The sequence below is a fragment of the Mytilus californianus genome, unplaced genomic scaffold (genome assembly GCF_021869535.1).
Source record: "Mytilus californianus isolate M0D057914Y unplaced genomic scaffold, xbMytCali1.0.p SCAF_19, whole genome shotgun sequence".
NCBI classification, from domain to species: Eukaryota; Metazoa; Mollusca; class Bivalvia; order Mytilida; family Mytilidae; genus Mytilus; species Mytilus californianus.
The window spans coordinates 5,595,751-5,617,687 of record NW_026262667.1 but is presented as its reverse complement, the minus strand read 5'-3'; the positions used below and the strand labels follow the sequence as shown (position 1 = coordinate 5,617,687).

The window sequence follows — 21,937 nt, the reverse complement described above, 5'->3', positions numbered from 1 at the left end:
TTTCGAGATCTAAACATTTTTTTTTGACACAAATAATTTAAGAATACACAGCTTTTCGAGTGCGTTCGAATGGTGATATGAAGGCCAATGAATTATATTTTTTCTTTACTGCCAGATCACACTATTCATTTACGTAAAAATCGCGATAAAATCTTCTTTAGAAAATCTTGCAAGCCCCCAATTATCAAAAAAATAAAATCAAACCAAATGGCACTCCCTTAGACAGTCATCAAATATTAACGAACTATGAAATGATTTATAGATCTATATTTTCTCTTTTAATCAAGTTTGCTGTGTACCCTCTATACCAATTGTAGTCTTTCGGATATATATATAAAATAAAACGCTGAAACTAGCTATAATAATCACAACTCAACAACAATAACCTAAATAAGAAAGTTATGATTGTACTGTACCACTAGCTTGTCAACACTGAGGTTGTGAGTTCGAACCCCGCTCGACTCCAATCTTAATTGACTAGGATTTGTCAGTTTTTCTACCGAACGTCGGTGGTTCTCTTCGGTCACTCTTGGCTTCCTGGAAAGTGCTGAAAGTGGACGTATTAAAACACCTAAAATCAATTAATTGTTATGGTTATAGCTTCTGTAGATTTTGACTTTTTATTCATTTTGTCATAGTTTCACTAATTACTACAGTTTTCAAGGTATAATGTTATATATTTAGGCATTGCTGTCCTGTTGGTTGATAGACAGGAATATAATTCATACATTAAAACCTAGATAATTTATTTTTAAGTTTAGCTTAAATTGGTTCAGTTGATTCACAAGTGAGGATCGTTGGAACAAACACTCAAATAATAGGTAAAACAGTCATTTAATCAAGGGCAACAACTCTAATAAACGTCTATTCAGCAGAATGGTTATTACCTTTTCATATCAATTACATGATCTGAACCCCGATTTATGACAATTTTATCTATGATGTTTGTTTGTCTTGCTCACATTGTTGTCAATATAATGGAATTCTATGCGACTGTCATACAAGTGAGAGGTTTAGCTAGCTATAAAACTAGGTTAAATCCACCATTTTCTACATAAGTAAATGCCTGTACCAAGTCAGGAATATGACAGTTGTTTTCCATTCGTTTGATGTGTTTGAGCTTTTGATTTTGCCATTTGATAAAGGACTTTCCGTCTTGAATTTTCCTTGGAGTTCGCTATTTTTGCTATTTCACTTTTTACAGCTTTGAAACAGCAAAATGCACGGGAACTAATCATTATAACATACAGCAATAGCCAAATAAGATTATGTCATTTACTTTCTCTGGTAAAACAATATTTTGGTCATCCCTGGGAACAACAAAACTAGTAGATGTTTTCACAGTTTATCCTTATTATTTGCTCTGTAGTTGTTAAATACCCCCCTCCCCCCCCCCCCAAAAAAAAAAACAACAACAACAAAAAAACAAAAAAACAAATAACGACTGACTATAAAATGTATTTATGTTATTAATAGAAGTAAACAGTAAATATGAGGTAAGTAAACATGTTTGAATTTGAGCATATAAGTGTTCAATATCAATAATATCATCCGGTTTTTTAATATCACTGTTGGTATCTGTATAATCTAGAGCCATCATCCTGAAGGTATAAAACATGTTTTTATTTGTCTACTGTTATTTCCAAGTTGATGAAAAGATACTCATGTTTGTACGTTTTCATAAAAATAAATGTAAAACGTAATAAAATATGAAATACCAGACAGTTATACATATATACCACCGTTGATAACTACAGAAACAATCTTTATTTAATATTCAAAAGAAATGTAGCATAAAACTGTCCGGAAGCAGAAACATGAACCTGAAAAGGGGATAACAAAACTGGAGTAAGATAAAAAAAAAAATAACCTTAAAAAGTGGGAACAGGTGCGTTGATGTGGTAAGTTTCTGTTGCTGTTCTTACGTCGCCGTTGTATGTTTTCATTTCAACAAGTAATAACCAATATTTGTAGAAGACAATTTTCCACTACATACTGCTGGGGTATAGAGACTTTCAAATAGTTTATAAAATTTGGTGCGGGAGGCAAAAGTGCGGATGCAAAATTCATCTTGCTGTATGGAATTTTTGTCTAAGACATTTTTTTACCGTCAAATGCTTACTCAAAATTTGCTGTTACAAGAAATGAAACAAGAGGCTCTAAAGAGCCTGTGTCGCTCACCTGCATCTTCAACAACGGCCACTTTTTAGTAAAAATCATCATTGAAGTGGGATAACTCTATAAAGAGTTAACTGATAATTTCAGTCATGTTGACATATTTGTAGATCTTATCCTGCTGATAATTATTCCTTTTTAAAGTTTCTATCTATCTATTATAATTTTCAAGATTATAGGCAAAAAATGCTAAAACATGTTAAAAATTATCATTAAAGGGCAATAATTCCAATAACGAGTCGACTGAATATTTTGTCCATTATGGTTTATTTGTAGATCATGTCTTGCGGATCATAAGTTCTTTTTAAAGTTTCTATCCATCTATTACAGTTTTCAAGATAATAGGCAAAAATGGGAATATTATAGTCGTCATTTAAGGACAATCACTTCAATAAGGAGTCAACTTATTTGTAGATCTTGTCTTGCTGATCATTTTTGATAATTAAAGTTTCTGTCTATCTATTATAATTTTCAAGATAATAGGCAAATATTAAAAAAAATTGGTAAAATTCATCATTTAAGGGCAATAACTCCTATAAGAAGTCGTCTAACAGATTTGATGTAAATGAACAATAGGAAGAGCTCAACAATCTGAACATTTAAGCTCATGTCAGATTTTCTCTATTTATATTTTTCAAAATAAAAGGCAAAACTTGCATTTTACCCCCATCTTCTATTTTAACCATGTCGGCCATCATGGTTGGCAGACGGGGTCTTCGGACAATTTTATTAAACTAGATACCCCAATGATGATTGTTGCCAAGTTTGGTTAAATTTGGCCCAGTAATTTCAGAGGAGATGATTTTTATAAAAGTTAACAGACGACGACGGACGACGGACGCCAAGTGGTGAGAAAAGCTCACTTTCCCTTTTAGGCCACGTGAGCTAAAAAGCGTATACAAATTGTTGGAACACCATATACCAATTGATATTGTCGATAGTCTGGGTGAAAATTGAATCCTGCAAATCAACAAATACGATTAAAAACCTATTATTTCTAAAAAAATAAGTCTACAGCATGGTATGTTTCTTCTAGTCTCAACATTACCATATGTACGTACTATAACCACAACAGAAGAAACAGACATGACAATGTCACATTGTGTGATATTGCTGTATAAACTATTGAAACTTTAATGGACTATATCATCACAAGAAGTGGCATATGAACATTTAAGAAGTTCTTTAGATCTTTTGATTACACATTTAAATTACACCACTCGCTACTTGTGGTATCAAACAATTGGATAGTGATATTCTGTTGTATTATATGATAATAACGGCAGGGAAACATAACATATAAGTGATGTTTTTCATAAAGGTTAATTTATATAAAATTACTAGAGACATGAGTATTGTTACACATACAATTTAAAAAGAAACTATAAAGACAATAACAACTAACTATAATAAAAGTGTGTTTGAAGTTTCACCGGATATATCATAATCATAATTGCTTCAGTAAATAATGATATATGTAAATATGAACGATATAGTTACAAAATATTTGTTTAAATATCCTCTTTGGTATATTTATTAGTTATAGCCGTCATCCTGTAAATGTATTGCATTAGCTTACAGTAGTTTTTTTTATGTAAACCTTGTCGATGTAATTCGAATAATACAGTATTTTGTTTTCAAGGTCAGTTTATTGCAACTTTAAAAAAAAAATCTGCATCCATCGTCCTTCCTCTAAGGGTACTTCTGTAGATAATCTTTGCTGCATGACACTTACTTACGTTTATAAATGCTGTAACAACAAAAATGTAATTTTACAACAGTAGCAATTAAGTATTACCGTATAACTTTAAAATATACCTTTGGTAGTTAAAATCTACTTTGAATGAAATTCAATCTAATTAAAATTAATTCCTTTAATTACTCCTGTTCTGATATGTCGCGCATCAAGCCTTGAATCAAGTTGCTCCTGTTCTGATGTGTCGCGCATCTAACCTTGATGCGCGACGTATCAGAATGGGTGCAATTAAAGAATTTTCTTTTAATAAGATTGAATGTAATTATCACTGAATCGTTAGTCATCATAAACAACAAGTTATATTTCACTTAGTATGATATTGAAGTAATACACGTCAAAATAAACAAGATTCATTAACAAGATTCGCACAAATTTCCCAAGACATTAGCTGTAGAACTTCCTGCAACTATTGACATTAATGCGTTACAGATAATTAAAATCAACATAAGTATTTATACCTTAACCAAAATTTAAACAAGAATGATTATATACAGAGAGAAAATATATATATATATTTATAAGTTTACATAGCTTAAAATAAGTGTATAATGAAAATAAACAAAAGGTACAAAATCTAAACATAGTTTTAAAACAGGTCGATACCACTAGAATTCTGACGTCAGACTACATTTGCATAGTAATTTCCGAAACACAAAATGTAAACACGTCCCTGAGAAATTGACCAACAGACAGAATGAACCACAATGAACTGTGGGCTACTACGAGTTTACTCATGATTGCCTAACACACGTGGAATTTAGTAGAAAAATGCCTTTTTGTATTGTATCTCGGAATCTCTTGCTTAATTTTTGTTTATCTATTCGTAAAATTAGTTTTTATTGTTTGGAATATTTTAAACACATTTTACAATTATTCGTTAATCTGAGCCGGCCAGATCTGAGCATAGAACTTATACTTTTTATCATGGTTTGTAAATATAATCACATAACATGAGATCTTTTTCCGGCATTCTGTGGAAAATTTGTATGTCGGTAAAATCACGTGTTCTCTGTAAAGCGTAAACACGCATTAGTCCATTATGCATTACAACTCGTTCGCTGGATTGTTCAATTACCCTTGTAAAAAATTTGAGTATTAAAAAACAATTGTGGTTGGTGGGAACATTAGTATATATGCTAAATTATGCATATCAGTGTAAGGTAGTGTACCCGACCTGTTAAAATAGATTATGAAGAAAATTAAATGCATATGGCACATGTGAACAATATAAATGTATGTCTTGTATAAAATGTGTTAAACAATATTGAGAGACACACGTTACACACTTGGCTTATTTGTATCCGACAACATATAATAAAGATGTATATACAATTGATATAGCTAACTATATATGGCACATACAGTAGTATAAGGACATATCAAAAATACACCAGAAAGATAAGTGATCACGTGTAAGGGTATGTCAAGGACACGACAGGAAGATAGAGGATTATCATGGATAAACCAGGCAGATAAAGGATAAAGTCTTAGGGCATATCAAGGATACACCAGGGAGATAAAGGATCACGGATAAGGACAGATCAAGGACATGTCAGGGAGATCAGGGATCAAGTGTAAGGGCAGATCAGGGATCAAGTGTAAGGGCAGATCAAGGATATGCGAGGGTGATAAGGATGACGTGTAAAGACAGATCAAGGATACACCACGGAGATAAAGTATCACGTGATAGGGCAGACCAAGGACACACCGTGGAGATAAGGACCCCCTTGTGTAAAGCTGATAAAGGCCACGCAAGAGAGACGAAGGATCAAGTTGAAGGGAGATCAAGGCCACGTCAGGGAGATGAAGGAGCATGTGTGAGGGCATGTCCAGGATACACAAGGGAGATAAAGGATTATATGGAAAAGCAGATCTACAGTTTTTTAACAAAGGTATTAAAGCAACTGGATTTATAATAATTTACTTAAAAATAAATATAATTAATCGTCATTGACAATTCTCGATATTTCAACTAGAAAAGTATAATGATAAATTGTTATGGACATCTGATTAATCAATACGGTTTATAAGTGATAATGCTACATAGAACGATTTTGGTTACCTTGTATTATTAAGTATTATCAGTCTTGTGCATTTCAATAAAATTCCAAATCAAACCAGAAAGCACGCTTAAACATTCAATAATGATTGAAATACTTTACTTTTAGGGACAAAAATCAGGTCTTTATCGCAACCACTTAAAGGATGATCAGATTAAATCAGAAATCTGTGTGAGGTAGTTATAGTTGTTGACAATATATCGTCAATGTTTAAAACAATAAACTGTTATCACAGAGATATGTCTCGCCTTTTTGTAATTTTGATAATGCAAATGTTGAAATTAAAATAGCAATACTTTAACATGTACGTTATGCAAATATTCAAAGTCGATAAACCATGACTGAAGGTACATGGCTGAACAATCTCCATTGAATGAGATGTGCCAATGCTAATACAACTGCATACCAAATACCATTGACTTATTATAAGTCGTTCCCTTTAAACAAACCTAAACACAAACATTAACTTGTAAACTATGTAAAAGTTTCAAAGTCAATGAACCATGATCAGGGGTGGGGCTATATAATCTCCATGGAAACGATACTTGCAAATGACAATAAATTTGTATACCAAATATCATTGACTTGAGGTAAATAAGTTGTTGACAACATATCGTCAATTCTTAACCGTGAGAAACCGAGAGCTAACATGATTACTGATGTGTTACCCTGATAGAAATATAAGAAATCATATAAATATTACATTGGAGAAACTAGCATGCATACAAATACTAAAATGACAACAGAGGTGTACACTCAGTGACCGTGTTTATACATAGTGAACAATAAGAATACAACCAGTTCAATTTCTGTTGAAACAGGACAAATACGATGATTCACTTGCTACTGACTTCTTATACTTAAAAACAAATCTTTATAAGTGTGATCATTTGATTATCATTTCTTGTTGAGACGTTTATTACTTCAATTTGTGTCATCTCTTAAATGCCAAAATGCATCATATCTTGTCCTGTATCATTTACCCTTATACCATCTATGAACTAGCTGGGAACAAGAATCTAGCTTACAGTTGCTACATCAACAAAGTTATCAACGCCATTTACTTCTTTGTCGCTGGAATCTTTAATACTGGATGCCACGCCCTCCATACTATACTCCTGTATGTTTTTTGCCTCCTGTCGACGATAGGCGAATCGTGATAAAATGCAGAGCAGAAACATTTCTACCACCAACAAATAGTGATTCAGTCCTGAAAAAAAAGCAGAAATTGTTTAAACCCGTTACTGTCGCAGGCTTTGAACTAGCTTTCAATATCTGTGAGTACTCTCAGATCAGTACTTTGTATCTTTTGTGTTTCTATCTGATGAGTTAAAGAGCATTGTTCAACTGTTTTTTATAGTTTGTTCTTGTGTTGTGCTGTTACACGACTGTACAAGGTTAGGGTGAGAGTTGGCGCGCCCGCAAACATGTTTAACCCCGCCACATTCTGTATGTGCCTTTCCCAAGGTATTCAATGGTTGTCATTTGTTGCTGTAAATCATATTGTTTTTCGTGTATTGTTTTGTACATTAATCGTTAGTTTTCTCATTGGAATTGTTTTAAATTTGTCATTTCGGGGCCTTTAATAGCTTGCTATGCGGTTTGGGTTTTGCTCATGGTTGTAGGCCGTACGGTGACCTGTAGTTGCTAACCTTCTATGTCCTTTGGTCCCTGTTGGGGACTTGTCTCACTTGCTATCATACACCATTTTCTTATTTTTACATTAGATATGTTTTAAGCTATTAAAAAAATCAATTTCAGATGAAGACAATATTGAAAGTTGTTACTACAACGTTAAATTGATACACCTTTCGGATAAGTTAATTCAAAGTACCAATGAGTTTACATGGATCGATTCTTAATTTAAGAGCTCTATAAACAACATTGCCGTAAAATTAGTATGTTCAATTTCGTTTGTAAAAAGATATCAACAGGTACAAACGAACTTCCAGATAAAATCTTTGCATCTATGAAAGAATTTTGTAAAAGTTTTAAATACCTTGGGGTTAGTTTTTTAGTTACTAGTATTTGATGGTGGAACAGTTTTCTGAGTTCTTATAATATACCGAGATATTTTATATGAATGATTATTTCTACCATGAAATGATTGAACAATGAAAAAATCGAGTACAATTCTTTAGTTAAAAATAATATTTTGTTGAACATCGGTTGTGACGGAGACAACTGATATATTAATGCACTTACTTGAACCACGCATTAAAGGTCCTCTACTACCTTTGCAAGCCGGTATTCCGTTTCTTCCTAAAATTGCTAATATAAAGTTTTGTAGGTTGACTATCGCGAAAGTTAGCTGGAATGATGCAAATTTTAAATTAACTTTAAACATGGATAATCTGTCTCTTGTGGCCCGGTAGACTATTTGAAGTCCCCAGACTCCCAAAATCGTTGACACTCCACTAAAAACCTGGATGGGAAAGGTAATGCTCGACTGTTCTCCCTGTGAAAAGTATTTTTAAATGTTGGAGGAATAAATGTTATGCTTCAATGCTATTATCATATTGTAATATTTATCTGCTGAGTATAATTTTCATCATATTTAGACAATTGTTATAAATCAATCTTTATTTTCTTCGTTACTAGTAATACGTGTGTCATTATATGCGGGTACTATATATGATACAGTATACATGTTGCCATGTTTATATAATATCAAATATTATGGTAATACTTTATTTAATTCTCGTTTGAAAAAAAAATTATCTGTTTTTTGTTTATCAAAAACTCGTGCGATATTGACCTTAACATATTGAATAGGCCCTTGTATGTAGTTGTTTTTGTTGGTGTTTTTTTGTCGTAGGGTTACTGTCTGGTTGACGTGCACACCACATTTTCTTTTATGCATAATTCCTTGAACACTATGTATAATTTAGTAAATCTAAAATCAAAACAAGATGGAAAAAAGACAACTGTTATCTATACCAAATTTCAGTATGATTGATTGATTGATTGTTGGTTGCTTAAGTCCAGTGGCAGATTTCAGTATGAAGATAATGGTATCTTTCAGATCTTCGTTGTTGATGACTGATTCAGAAAATAATTTCAAACACAGAAAGTTCGTTATAAACACCATTTGGGTTGATGGCAATGTCAGTTGAATGTTTCAACTGCGAAGATTCACACGATGAGTAGTCCTAACTTTGACATTCGTCATGGTATTATATACTTTTTGAAAAAAATCGATTAAAAAATGTTGTTTCAACAAAAAATGAGTGAACGTGGTATATTAATTAGTTGAAATTGGGCGTTCGACTAATTTTCAGTAACTGATAGTACTCTAAAATTGGTACTATATGTCTTTTTTTTTTATTTATCTTTGTTCTTAGTATCGATTTGATGAGTTATACCCTTTCCATACGATTTTTACATTGTGTCCTTATGTTGTGATGTTACACCTCTGTTTCAGGCTAGCAGGGGGTTTCAAAAGCGCTCACAAAATTGTTTAAATGCACCGCATTTTTTATGAACCTTTCCAAAGCCAGGAGCTTGTAATCCAGTGGTTGTCGTTGGTTGCTATCGGCTATAATGGGCTTTTTTCATTTATTGTTGTAGTATAAATAAGACCGTTGGTTTTCTCCTTTGAACCATTTCACATTTTGTCATCGAGGGGCCTTTGATAGTTTACTGTACAATATGGGTTGTGCTCATTGTTGAAGGCTGGACGTTGACCTGTAATTGTTCATATAATTGTCCTTTGGTCTTTATAGATAGTTATATCATTGGCAATCAATCATACCACAAATTATAATTTTCAAAATTAAAACAACTCCTTCAGGCAAAGCTGACTACAATATGTGGTTTTCCTTTTCAGGCTTCTTTTATTATCAATGCTATCCGTTTAACTATACATCTTTTTCATTTTAAAGTCTAAGCTTTTAAATCTGAGCGTTTCTGATAAGGTTTATCTACAAAAAAGTTTCGATAGCTACAACTCCATGCTTTTCTTCCATAAAAGATTATTTCCAAAATATGTAAGAGAGTATTATGATAAATAAAAATAGTTTGATTTCTTTTGAATTTTGTTTTACCAAAAAAAATAAAACAAAGGCAAAAATATAAAGAATGTACCTCGTCTCCTGATGCGTATTTGCCATCTGTCCACAGCACTGCCGCTACAAACAATACAATAGGTCGAACTATTGCAATCTGTAGGGTAAATATTGATGCAATTCGTAAGGTCTTCCTGCAATGGTTAATATGGATACAAAATTAGACATTTCAACAATAATTATCTATATGATAAGAAGGAAATAAGAATTTCGTACTTGGATTTATGCATACTTTTACTGAAATAATGAAACTACCATCTAAAATATCCTCAGTTGAGGTAATTTTCTGATTAGGTGCGAAACATCACCGGAGAATGATCGCCAACAAAAGTTGAATAATGAATAAGAAATGAGTAACTTAAGGTGACAGTTGTATTGATTGATTGTTGGTTGCTTAACATCCAGTGGCAAATAGTTCATGCATGTTCAGTGCATGTTCAGGACGATAAACTGAAGAACCACGAAAAAAAGATCATTCGTTGCAATTTTTGATTATTTGTCCGTGTTTCTGAGAGAATTTTAGTGTTGACTTTTTATTCTAATTGAAAAGCTCGAGGTCAATCATTACTTACTTATTAAAAGGAAATCTACAGCATTTACAGCACATACAGCAACAACAACAAGGAGGAGTTCCGAATGATAACGTCTGATCAGACATGTCGGCTAACAGTTGTGTAGTCCCACCGAGATACTCCAATAACATGTTTAGAAAAACTACTATACAGACACCAACGTATCTAAAATCGAAATAAAATGAAATAAAGTACTAATGGAATTATTACAGACAAGTATTTTAACTCATAAGGAACATTTTGTGAAATGTAACTTTGAACAAAATATTTGAGGTATATAAGTCAACGTGAAAGTGGTAACTTCAAAAATCAAAATGAATTACAGTCTATAGTCTTAAACAAGTCGGTAATCACAGTCTATAGTCTTTAACAAGTCGGTAATTACAGTCTATAGTCTTAAACAAGTCGTTAATTACAGTCTATAGTCTTAAACAAGTCGGTCGGAATTACAGTCTATAGTCTTAAACAAGTCGGTAATTACAGTCTATAGTCTTAAACAAGTCGGTAATTACAGTCTATAGTCTTAAACAAGTCGGTGGCAAGTAGCACTTATAATTATGTGCTTTAGAATTTTAATGAAGAATAATTATTGTTATTAATGAACATGGATGGCCAGAAAATGGAAAAGAAGTGTAATGTCAATAATTCGATGGAACTACTGGTCCCCGAAGGCATTATCAACCCAGTAGTCCTTTGGCATTGACATGGTTCATAACATACGTTTTAAAACTTTCAGTTGATTAATTTAGAAATTATTAGAAATCAAGGTTCCAACTTCATTAGGCAAAGTTGACCTTAGATGGATTTGGTTGGTTTTTTTTAGGACACTTTAAGTTATATAGCTCGTCAAATATTCATACATCCTTGGCTTTCTAATTTTTGGATTTGAGCGTTCCGGATGGAGGTGAATCAAGAAAAGCTTTTCAAAAGCGCAAAAGTTTATTAAGTGGAATTGTCATTTTACTATCAACGAAGGTTATCTTGTGAAACACGCACATTTGTTGAATAGCATTACAGTTACATAAGAGGACTGTTGATTGTGAAGGGTTTTGGCTCAAAGTCTGATTTCGCAGTCACTCAAACATAAAATATAAGAAATAGAACGGGAAGTTTTGATGAACGATTCTGTATTTTTGTAAAAGGACTGTAAAAATTAAACAAACCACTTACATATTACCAGAGTTTAATGAAACTACCTAATCAAAACATTTACCCAATTTGGGGCGTACTCAAAGACAAATGTATGAGTGAATATTCAATGTCAAGTTTATATGCCAAACTCAATTCACTGTCTCCTCTTTTGTTTTGTGTCATTGGGTTTCTGTCTCATTGAAGTATACCCATTAATGGCATTATCTCCTTTCGTTCATAATTAAATACCATGCAAGTAGTATAAATGAACAAAGTTATTGTGTAAGATATAGTATTGTACTCTTAAAGACAGGTGGACAAAAGGAAAACGGAGTAAAAACATCAAAATGCTACAATAAAGCACAATTTCCTATGATCACATTAAAGAGTAAGACGGACTACTGTTGTCTCAAGTCAGCAAAATATTTTGTTGTTGTCTTTGTTTATATATTACTGTTTTTGTTCTTTTAAGAATGTGTTGCTGATCCAAGACCTTTGGAAGTCGCTGTTTAAAATATTATTTTCTGGACAGGACTGTTAAGAGGTATGAAGTAGACACTTATCTATTGTTAAGCCGAATATGTTGACCTCTAGAATGTGTTTAGATTTTGTGTGTTGTTGTCATAGTTACTTCAGTAACTTCGAACCCGGAAAACTTTGAAAATTTCCGAACATAAACTAACAGTAACCATGGTTACAGACAATGGAGTTTTTTTTTGGAGGTTCTGTTATATTTTATGTAACTTTTCTCACTGCATATATTCAACGTCCCACAGGTTGTTTTTTTTTTGCTTCAAGATAGCCTTATTGGTGTTATATACTAGTATGTGTATTGGACTTAGAAAAACAATACTACATACATTGAGGCAGTAAATTCGCTAAGTAATGTTGCAGTTGGTACTAGAATTGCTAACAATGAAGTCCATCCAATGATCTGAAAAAGTTGTAAATTACATAAAATAACTATTATACAGCTTTATCCGCTAAATGAATGTTAATATAAGAACAGTGTTCCAATGTCTCATCAGTTGCTTATATAATATTTGTGAAAGGGCAATAACTCAAAACAAACTTTTTTTTTAAACCTTTAAATAAATATCTTACAAGATATAAACTTTTGATATAAATTTCATGAAATCTAGCAAGAATTGTACACGCGAGAGCGCTTACAAGACCGGACGGACAGCAGAACAGTCAGGCGGAGGGACGGACGCACACAAGCACGCACGCCAATTATGTACATGTATGTGTATCACGCATCGTGTTGCGCGGGGAGACCAAAATAACGCTGTTAGTCATAACCGTCCTTAAATTCATCAGGTCATGAATCTACTCTTTTAAAAGTGTAATGAAACTGTATCTCATACCTTGTTGCTTTATTTTAGTACTAAGTATGGCCTATTTCATCAACTATCATTGTAAATAAACATAACATCATGTAAAAAAACATGCTACTTTTATAACATTATCCGAATGCTTTATACGTTGACATATATGTCAATAAATAAACTGCCTTATTGCTTTATATTGTAAAGTATGCCTTATTGCTTTATATTGTAAAGTATGCCTTATTGCTTTATATTGTAAAGTATGCCTTATTGCTTTATATTGTAAAGTATGTTTTATTGCTTTATATTGTAAAGTATGCCTTATTGCTTTATATTGTAAAGTATGTCTTATTGCTTTATATTGTAAAGTATGTCTTATTGCTTTATATTGTAAAGTATGTCTTATTGCTTTATATTGTAAAGTATGTCTTATTGCTTTATATTGTAAAGTATGCCGTACTGCTTTATATTGTAAAGTATGTTTTATTGCTTTATATTGTAAAGTATGTCTTATTGCTTTATATTGTAAAGTATGTCTTATCTAATTTACCTTAATTTACATACAAACTAACACCATGTAAAATAATATACGTTTAATTCATAAGACGGAACGCTACTTAAAATAACATTATTTTAATGATTTATAAGTTGATATATGTCCATAAATAAACCACCTTCTTGCACTACAAAGCAATTGAGAGTCCTTATTTTAGTTGCAATTAGCGTTATTTAAAAGCAATTAAGACAATGTCCATATCGCTTCCGTCTTGTTATGCCCCCGTCGATAGGCGAAGGGGTAATAAAGGTTCTCCCTTGCCCGTACGTCCCAAAATTGGTTTTATGTTCTCTAACTTTATTTTGTCTCAACAAATTATGCTATGACACTTATACACAACCCTTATTACTCCCAAACACAGATTTAAATCGAATTTGGGAGGCGTCACATTCGCCGTTCTCGAGTTATTAGATATAAAAAGATATGGTATGAGTGCCAATGAGACAACTCTCCATCCAAGTCAAAATTTATAAAAGTAAACCATTATAGGTCAAAGTACGATCTTCAACACGGAGCCTTGGCTCACACCGAACTGTAAGCTATAAAGGGCCCCAAAAAATTACTAGTGTAAAACCATTCAAACGGGAAAACCAACGGTCTAATCTATATAAAACACGGGAAACGAGAAACACTTATGAACCACATCAACAAACGACAACTACTGAACATCAGATTCCTGTTTCTTTATAAATGGAAAATTGATGAATTTGACCATTTCCGTACTCTAACTTTACTTTGCTTCAACCAAATGTTATGAAACTTTTACATTATACTTATTACCACCAAACACAGATCGAGTTCGAAATTCGGTGGCGCCAAATTCACTGTTCTCGAGTTATGTCTCTTTATAAATGGGAAAATTGCTGAATTTGCCGTTTCCGCACTTTAACTTTACTTTGCCTCACTCAACCAAATGTTCTGATACTGATACACAATGCTTATTACCACCAAACATAGAATAAAAAATAAATGTCAGCAGGGCCGTAACTACTGATGAGGCAGATGAGGCAATTCCTCGTCTGAATTTCTGGCAAAAAAAAATAAGAAGAAGAAAAAAAAAAGAAAATGGAGAAAGCTAAGCATGCATGCAGGTGTAGAACACATCCTTGCGTTTTCATATCAAGAATTAAGTAATGCATAGTACTTCGAAAAGTAATTAATGTTGACGTGCAGCTTCTGTGCTTTTATTTCAACGTTAGGTATCGAACTCTCTGCCTGATTACCACCGCCAGTAAACCGGCATTTGGTTCTGCAATTATTTATTTCCCGCGAAAATGAATTATTTATAATGGATTTTTTCCCCACATTATCAGCGCGCAAAGTAAATCAAAATTTAAATAATTCGAATTCTTCAACTTGCTAGGTCAATATTATTAAAGAAGCATTCACATCTAAAGCAGGAGTAATAAAACACCCCACAAGAAACTCAGTACTTTCAAAGAAAACAAAACGTCAATAAGTTTAAATTAGTACGTTGACCCTTGCATATTTACAAGCGGGGACATCTGTGTCTCATGGACACATTCCTCATTTTATTATAATGGGATTAAGACATTTTCATATAGCTATATCAAAACAATCTGATGAAAATCCAATGTAATGATTCGCTACGCTCCCTTAGGGTGGATAACGTATCATAACATCGGATTTAATCAGATTATTCTCAAGATACCTGTATGTCTTTAAAATAATAATTACGGTAATATAAAAATAAAACAAAAATAAAAACGGTGTCAGTGTTGTCTAAAAGACGGTGCGAATTTAAACGACTGATTCAACCAGTCTATAATACTGCTTATCAAAAAGACGTGCAACTTTTCAGTACGTTTAACGACTCCTATCGAACAAAAACATTATAAAATAATCAGGTTATCTGTTTAAAATAGCAGAAACAAATGTTTCTCTAATTTATGCATGTATTTGGGTAAATATTAAATATCTAATGTAAAGTCACACGACATAAAGCTAGTGAGAACATGATCCTTATTCATATTTAATGTAAACTTACAAGACTTAGAGCTAGTGGGAACATGATCCTTATCTATATATAATGTAAACTTACAAGACTTAGAGCTAGTGAGAACATGATCCTTATTCATATGTAATGTAAACTTACAGGACATAGAGCTAGTAAGAACATGATCTTTATTTATATCTGATGTAAACTTACAGGACTTAGAGCTAGTGAGAACATAATCCTTATTTATATGTAATGTAAACTTACAAGACTTAGAGCTAGTGAGAACATGATCCTTATTTATATGTAATGTAAACTTACAGGACATAGAGCTAGTAAGAACGTGATCCTTATGTATATCTTATGTAAACTTACAGGACATAGAGCTATTGAGAACATAATCCTTATTCATATGTAATGTAAACTTACAAGACATAGAGCTAGTGAGAACATGATCCTTATTTATATGTAATGTAAACTTACAAGACTTAGAGCTAGTGAGAACATGATCCTTATTTATATGTAATGTAAACTTACAGGACATAGAGCTAGTAAGAACATAATCCTTATTCATAATGTTAACTTACAAGACTAAGAGCTAGTGAGAACATGATCCGTATGTATATCTAATGTTAACTTACAGAAAATAGAGCTAGTAAGAATATGATCCTTATTTATATCTAATGTTAACATAGAGCTAGTTAGAACATGATCCTTATTTATATCTAATGTAAACTTACAGGACATAGCGCTAGTAAGATTATGATCCTTATTCATATCTTATTTAAACTTACAGGGCTTAGAGCTAGTAAGAATATGATCCTTATTTATATCTATTGTTAACATAGAGCTAGTTAGAAGATGATCCTTATGTATATCTTATGTAAACTTACAGGACATAGAGCTAGTAAGAACACGATCCTCATCTATATCTGATGTAAACTTACAGGACATAGAGCTAGTAAGAACATGATCCTTATTCATATCTAATGTGAACTTACAGGACATAGAGCTAGTAAGAACACGATCCTTATTTATATGTAATGTAAACTTACAGGAAATAGAGCTAGTACGAACATGATCCTTATTTATATCTTATGTAAACTTACAGGACATAGAGCTAGTGAGAACATGATCCTTATTTATACCTAATGTAAACTTACAGGACTTAGAGCAAGTAAGAACATGACATAAAGCTAGTAAGAACATGTTCCTTATTCATATGTAATGTAAATTTACAGGACATAGAGCTAGTAAGAACGTGATCCGTATGTATATCTTATGTAAACTTACAGGACATAGAGCTAGTGAGAACATAATCCTTATTCATATGTAATGTAAACTTACAGGACATAGAGCTAGAAAGAACATGATCCTTATTTATATCTAATGTTAACTTACAGGAAATAGAGCTAGAAAGAACATGATCCTTATTTATATCTAATGTAAACTTACAGGAAATAGAGCTAGTAAGAACATGATCCTTATTTATATCTAATGTAAATTTACAGGACAGTGAGCTAGTGAGAACATAATCCTTATTCATATGTAATGTAAACTTACAGGACAAAGAGCTAGTAAGAACATGATCCTTATTTATATCTGATGTAAACTTACAGGAAATAGAGCTAGTAAGAACGTGATCCTTATGTTTGTCTTATGTAAACTTAAAGGACATAGAGCTAGTAAGAACATAATCCTTTTTTATATCTTATGTAAACTTAAAGGATATAGCTAGTGAGAACATAATCCTTATTCATATGTAATGTAAACTTACAGGACAAAGAGCTAGTAAGAACATGATCCTTATTTATATCTGATGTAAACTTACAGGAAATAGAGCTAGTAAGAACGTGATCCTTATGTTTGTCTTATGTAAACTTACAGGTCATAAAGCTAGTAAGAACATAATCCTTATTTATATCTAATGTATACTTACAGGACATAGAGCTAGTAAGAACATGATCCTTATTTATATCTAATGTAAATTTACAGGACATAGAGCTAGTGAGAACATAATCCTTATTCATATGTAATGTAAACTTACAGGACATAGAGCTAGTAAGAACATGATCCTTATTTATATCTGATGTAAACTTACAGGACATAGAGCTAGTTAGAACATGATCCTTATTTATATCTAATGTAAACTTACAGGACATAGAGCTAGTAAGAACATGATCCTTATTTATATCTGATGTAAACTTACAGGACATAGAGCTAGTACGAACATGATCCTTATTTATATCTAATGTAAACTTACAGGACATTGAGCTAGTAAGAACATGATCATTATTTATATCTGATGTAAACTTACAGGACATAAAGCTAGTAAGAACATGATCCTTATTCATATGTAATGTAAACTTACAGGACATAGAGCTAGTAAGAACGTGATCCTTATGTATATCTTATGTAAACTTACAGGACATAGAGCTAGTGAGAATATAATCCTTATTCATATGCAATATAAACTTACAAGACATAGAGCTAGTAAGAACATGATCCTTATTTATATCTAATGTAAACTTACAGGACATATAGAGCTAGTAAGAACATGATCCTTATTTATATCTGATGTATACTTACAGGACATAGAGCTAGTAAGAACATGATCCTTATTTATATCTAATGTAAACTTACAGGAAATAGAGCTAGTAAGAACATGATCCTTATTTATATCTAATGTAAATTTACAGAACATAGAGCTAGTGAGAACATAATCCTTATTCATATGTAATGTAAACTTACAGGACATAGAGCTAGTAAGAACATGATCCTTATTTATATCTGATGTAAACTTACAGGACATAGAGCTAGTGAGAACATGATCCTTATTCATATGTAATGTAAACTTACAGGACATAGAGCTAGTAAGAACATGATCCTTATTGTCTGTCGTTTGTTGCTGTGAAATCTGAACACAAAGTATACTGCCTCTATGTATATTATTACCATCGCCACACATAATATACAACATATTGTCAAAGTCACGATCACGTCAGGCCACTGGTTTTCTTTCAGATCTGAAATACATATAAACTGTAACTATGCTCAACGCTCGCAAACATTATGTGTGTACAGGTCCCAAGAAGGTAACCTGTTATAGAGTCGTAGGTCGCTGTCTGTCATATTTTTGTTATTATTATTATTGTGTTGTCCATAAATAATGCCGTTTGTTTTCTCGTTTGAATTGTTTTGTACATTTTAATCATGTTGCGACCTTTTACAGTTGAGTAGACGGTATTTGTGTTGCTCATTTCTGAAGGTTGTGTGATGGCCTTAATATATAGTTGCTTACATCTACGTCATATTGTGTCTAGTGAATAGATGTCTCATTGGCAATCATATCTCATCTTCTTATCTTTATATTAACTTGTGTTTTAGGTTTGTTTCATTTGAAGTATTAGTTTTTACTGCCATCATCGATGGTAGAATGGTGTCATCCAACATTTGATATTACAGAGTGATCAGGTTCATCGATCAACACATTCTGATTTATTTGTAAGGTGAAGGTTGAATTGGTCATATTTCAGAGAAAATGTGGGTTTTTTTTTTAAGTTAAAGGATGACGACAAATGATCGATGTCATAAAATAGCAATAGTGCGTATATATAACTGTGACATTGTGAATAAAACAAATATTAGATTATTTGAAACTGAAAGTTTCGACACAAATATATTATCAATTGGTTTATTGGCATACCAAAGAATGCATAGTCGTTCACAAAATGTGGATTTCCATCTCCTGAACGAATGGGGGAAAAGACTGTCAGATATATATATATATATATATATCTATGGTGGATAAAACCAGCTACCAAATATCTGCATATCTTCCTTATTGGTCCTGTATGTAAAACTTACACAAATTGTCACACTGTAGATTAGCACTCACAATATATTTCGCTAATGTCCAGTGATTGATGATTGTTAGATGCTTTAATGTCCAGTGGCAAATATTTCATGCATGTTCAGGACGATCAATAATGTCCAGTGAAGACAGTCACATATTAAATCAAATGTGTTATTCGATAATTTAAACATTGTTAGAAAACAAATTTTAGAAACTTGGTAAATTTCTTAATTTTACTGGTAAGAAGACACATTTTTTATGAATATATTCATAATTTATCTACTTTGTATTTACAATTGTGATCGTTATTACGTGTTTATGACAGCCCCAGGCATAACAGAATATTTTATTTAGTATTCAGGATTATCATTCTCTTACATATACTAAGATCACAGTATTTGTTAATGTTTAAACACACACATATATATATATATACGAGGGCGCTGGATCGGATCGTTACGAGTAACGATTCCTGTATTCAATTAATAAATTATATAAACGTCTAAAAAGTGTACAAAACAACACCAATATAAATAGATATTATTGTGTTATTTCCCTTTTCTTATCATTTTATTCTGAAGTATAATTGTAACCAAATCAATGGAATCATTTGTACGAAATTTAACTTGATTATTCTGTCTCTTTAATTGACAATAAAAAAATTTAAAAAAAACTTGAACTTGCGTATATTGCTGCATCAAATTTTGTTGTTATTGTTGTGATAATTATAGAAAAGAGTGCATCATTTAGTACCATAGATCTGTAGACATGAGAAATATATATGAAAAAGACCGATGCAAAAGTAATGGTCTTGCAGTCTTTGTAGTATTTATGGTGTAAGCTTATGTCATTGAAACATTGGGGAAAGAGATATACTTTCAACAATACTAAATAGGACTTTATTTGATTATTTATGCCAATCTTAAAGGTAAACTTGCTTATCATGACAGATTGAAAATTACCTCTGTACAAAACTTCGGTCCGTGGATATTCATTGGAACAGTTCAGCATGATGACGGTACTGAAAGTGCAAGAGTATACTGTAGCATGCGTGAAAGCAAGTGCATAACTACTTCAAAAACACAGGCGCTTGGGTACAGGATTTGGATAATTTTTTTCATAGTTTGCAATGCATATTCAATATTCAATTTTATACCACATACTAGTACTTATCCTATAAAAATAAGGAGATTGGTATGATTGCCAATGAGACAACTATCCACCAAAGTTCAAATGAAGTGGGTGTAAGCGATTATAGGCAACGTATGGCCTTCAACAATGAGAAAAACCCATACCGTATAGTCGGTTATAAACAGAAAAGGCCCCGACATGAAAAATATGAAACGATTAAATTGAGAAAACTAATGGCCTAATTTATAACAAAGTAAAACAATTTACGAAAAACAAATATGACCGACATGAACCAACGACAACAACCGAACTACAGGCTCCTGACTTGGGACAGGCACATAAAGGGTACAGTGGTGTTACAACACAACATAAGAACAAACTATAAAAATCAGTTGAAAAGGGCTCAACTCATCAAATCGATAAAAAGCAGAAAAGCATCTAACAAAAACACAGACCGGACGTGACAGGGTATTTATACACCCCTAACAACAAAAAAGACACAAAAGTACAGATCTGCGAGTACTCGCAGTTACTGGTAGCAAGTTCAAATCCAATAACAACTAATAAAAAAATCATGTATCTAAGACTAAAATATCAATCAGTACACATCAAACGGATTTAGTGTAAAGACAGATTGTAGTACCGTGAAAGTGCATATGTGTATAACAATAATATTTAATATGGTTTTGATTTACTGATAACAAAATCAATATTTATACCAATAAAAACAATATTTAAAGATTTGATTACAGTGTTGAATTGGTAACCTTTCAGAATAAGTTTACAACTATTATTGTCTTACGTTGTTTTGGTTGAATTTATTAACTCATATACAATTGCTTTAATATTGTATACTATACAGTTGTTTTAAGTATGAATATTAAAATCAGGGATTGTATCAGAGTTGATAAATTCAACCAAATCATGGTGAGACAAGCATAGCAGGTTAAGTGTGTGGTATAAAAATAGAAATTTGAATATGCATTGCAAACAATGAAAATAAAATATCTAAATCCTGTGCCCAATTATAAGCACTTGTAAAAAACTATACAAAGTAAAATTAATGAAAGAAATAATAAAAAAACAAATAACCACACCAATAAATTATTTTTAAAATGTTAGCTTATCTCAACTGTTCTTGTTTTTGTCTGTTCAGCTGCCGCGTGCATTGTAATATATATGCATTTAAAAGTGTTGTAATAATTAAGCTTACCTTCTCATGTGTTGGTCACTGATAGGTATAACTGGTCATACGTACTAGAGTGTAAATTTCATATAGTGTATACACTATTATGTATAGGTAAAATCTTCTACTATTTAAAGATTAAATGTACACGAGTAAATATTG

At 32.1% G+C, this 21,937-nt stretch overlaps 2 protein-coding genes across 11 annotated transcripts in view; one reads left to right on the top strand and one right to left on the bottom strand.

The window, feature by feature from the left end:
- Positions 1–21,937, top strand: part of LOC127727144 (uncharacterized) — a 157,952-nt gene that overhangs the window by 94,857 nt on the left and 41,158 nt on the right. The window lies entirely within an intron of this gene.
- LOC127727145 (organic solute transporter subunit alpha-like) lies at positions 1,446–21,930 on the bottom strand. Of its 10 annotated transcripts, none has more exons than XM_052234585.1 (9): positions 21,803–21,930; positions 20,421–20,479; positions 18,462–18,628; positions 12,622–12,695; positions 10,631–10,795; positions 10,078–10,192; positions 8,197–8,449; positions 7,056–7,201; positions 1,446–1,601 (listed from the first exon to the last, which is right to left on the bottom strand). In XM_052234585.1, the coding sequence occupies exons 1-9, from the start codon at positions 21,808–21,810 to the stop codon at positions 1,566–1,568; spliced, it is 1,023 nt and encodes a 340-aa protein (XP_052090545.1). In that variant the 5' UTR covers positions 21,811–21,930; the 3' UTR covers positions 1,446–1,565. The 10 variants fall into 10 exon arrangements, with proteins under 10 accessions (XP_052090545.1, XP_052090544.1, XP_052090547.1 ...); XM_052234584.1 differs by having other exon boundaries at positions 7,020–7,201; positions 21,803–21,929; XM_052234587.1 differs by lacking the exons at positions 18,462–18,628; positions 20,421–20,479; positions 21,803–21,930 and adding an exon at positions 18,354–18,445 and having other exon boundaries at positions 7,020–7,201.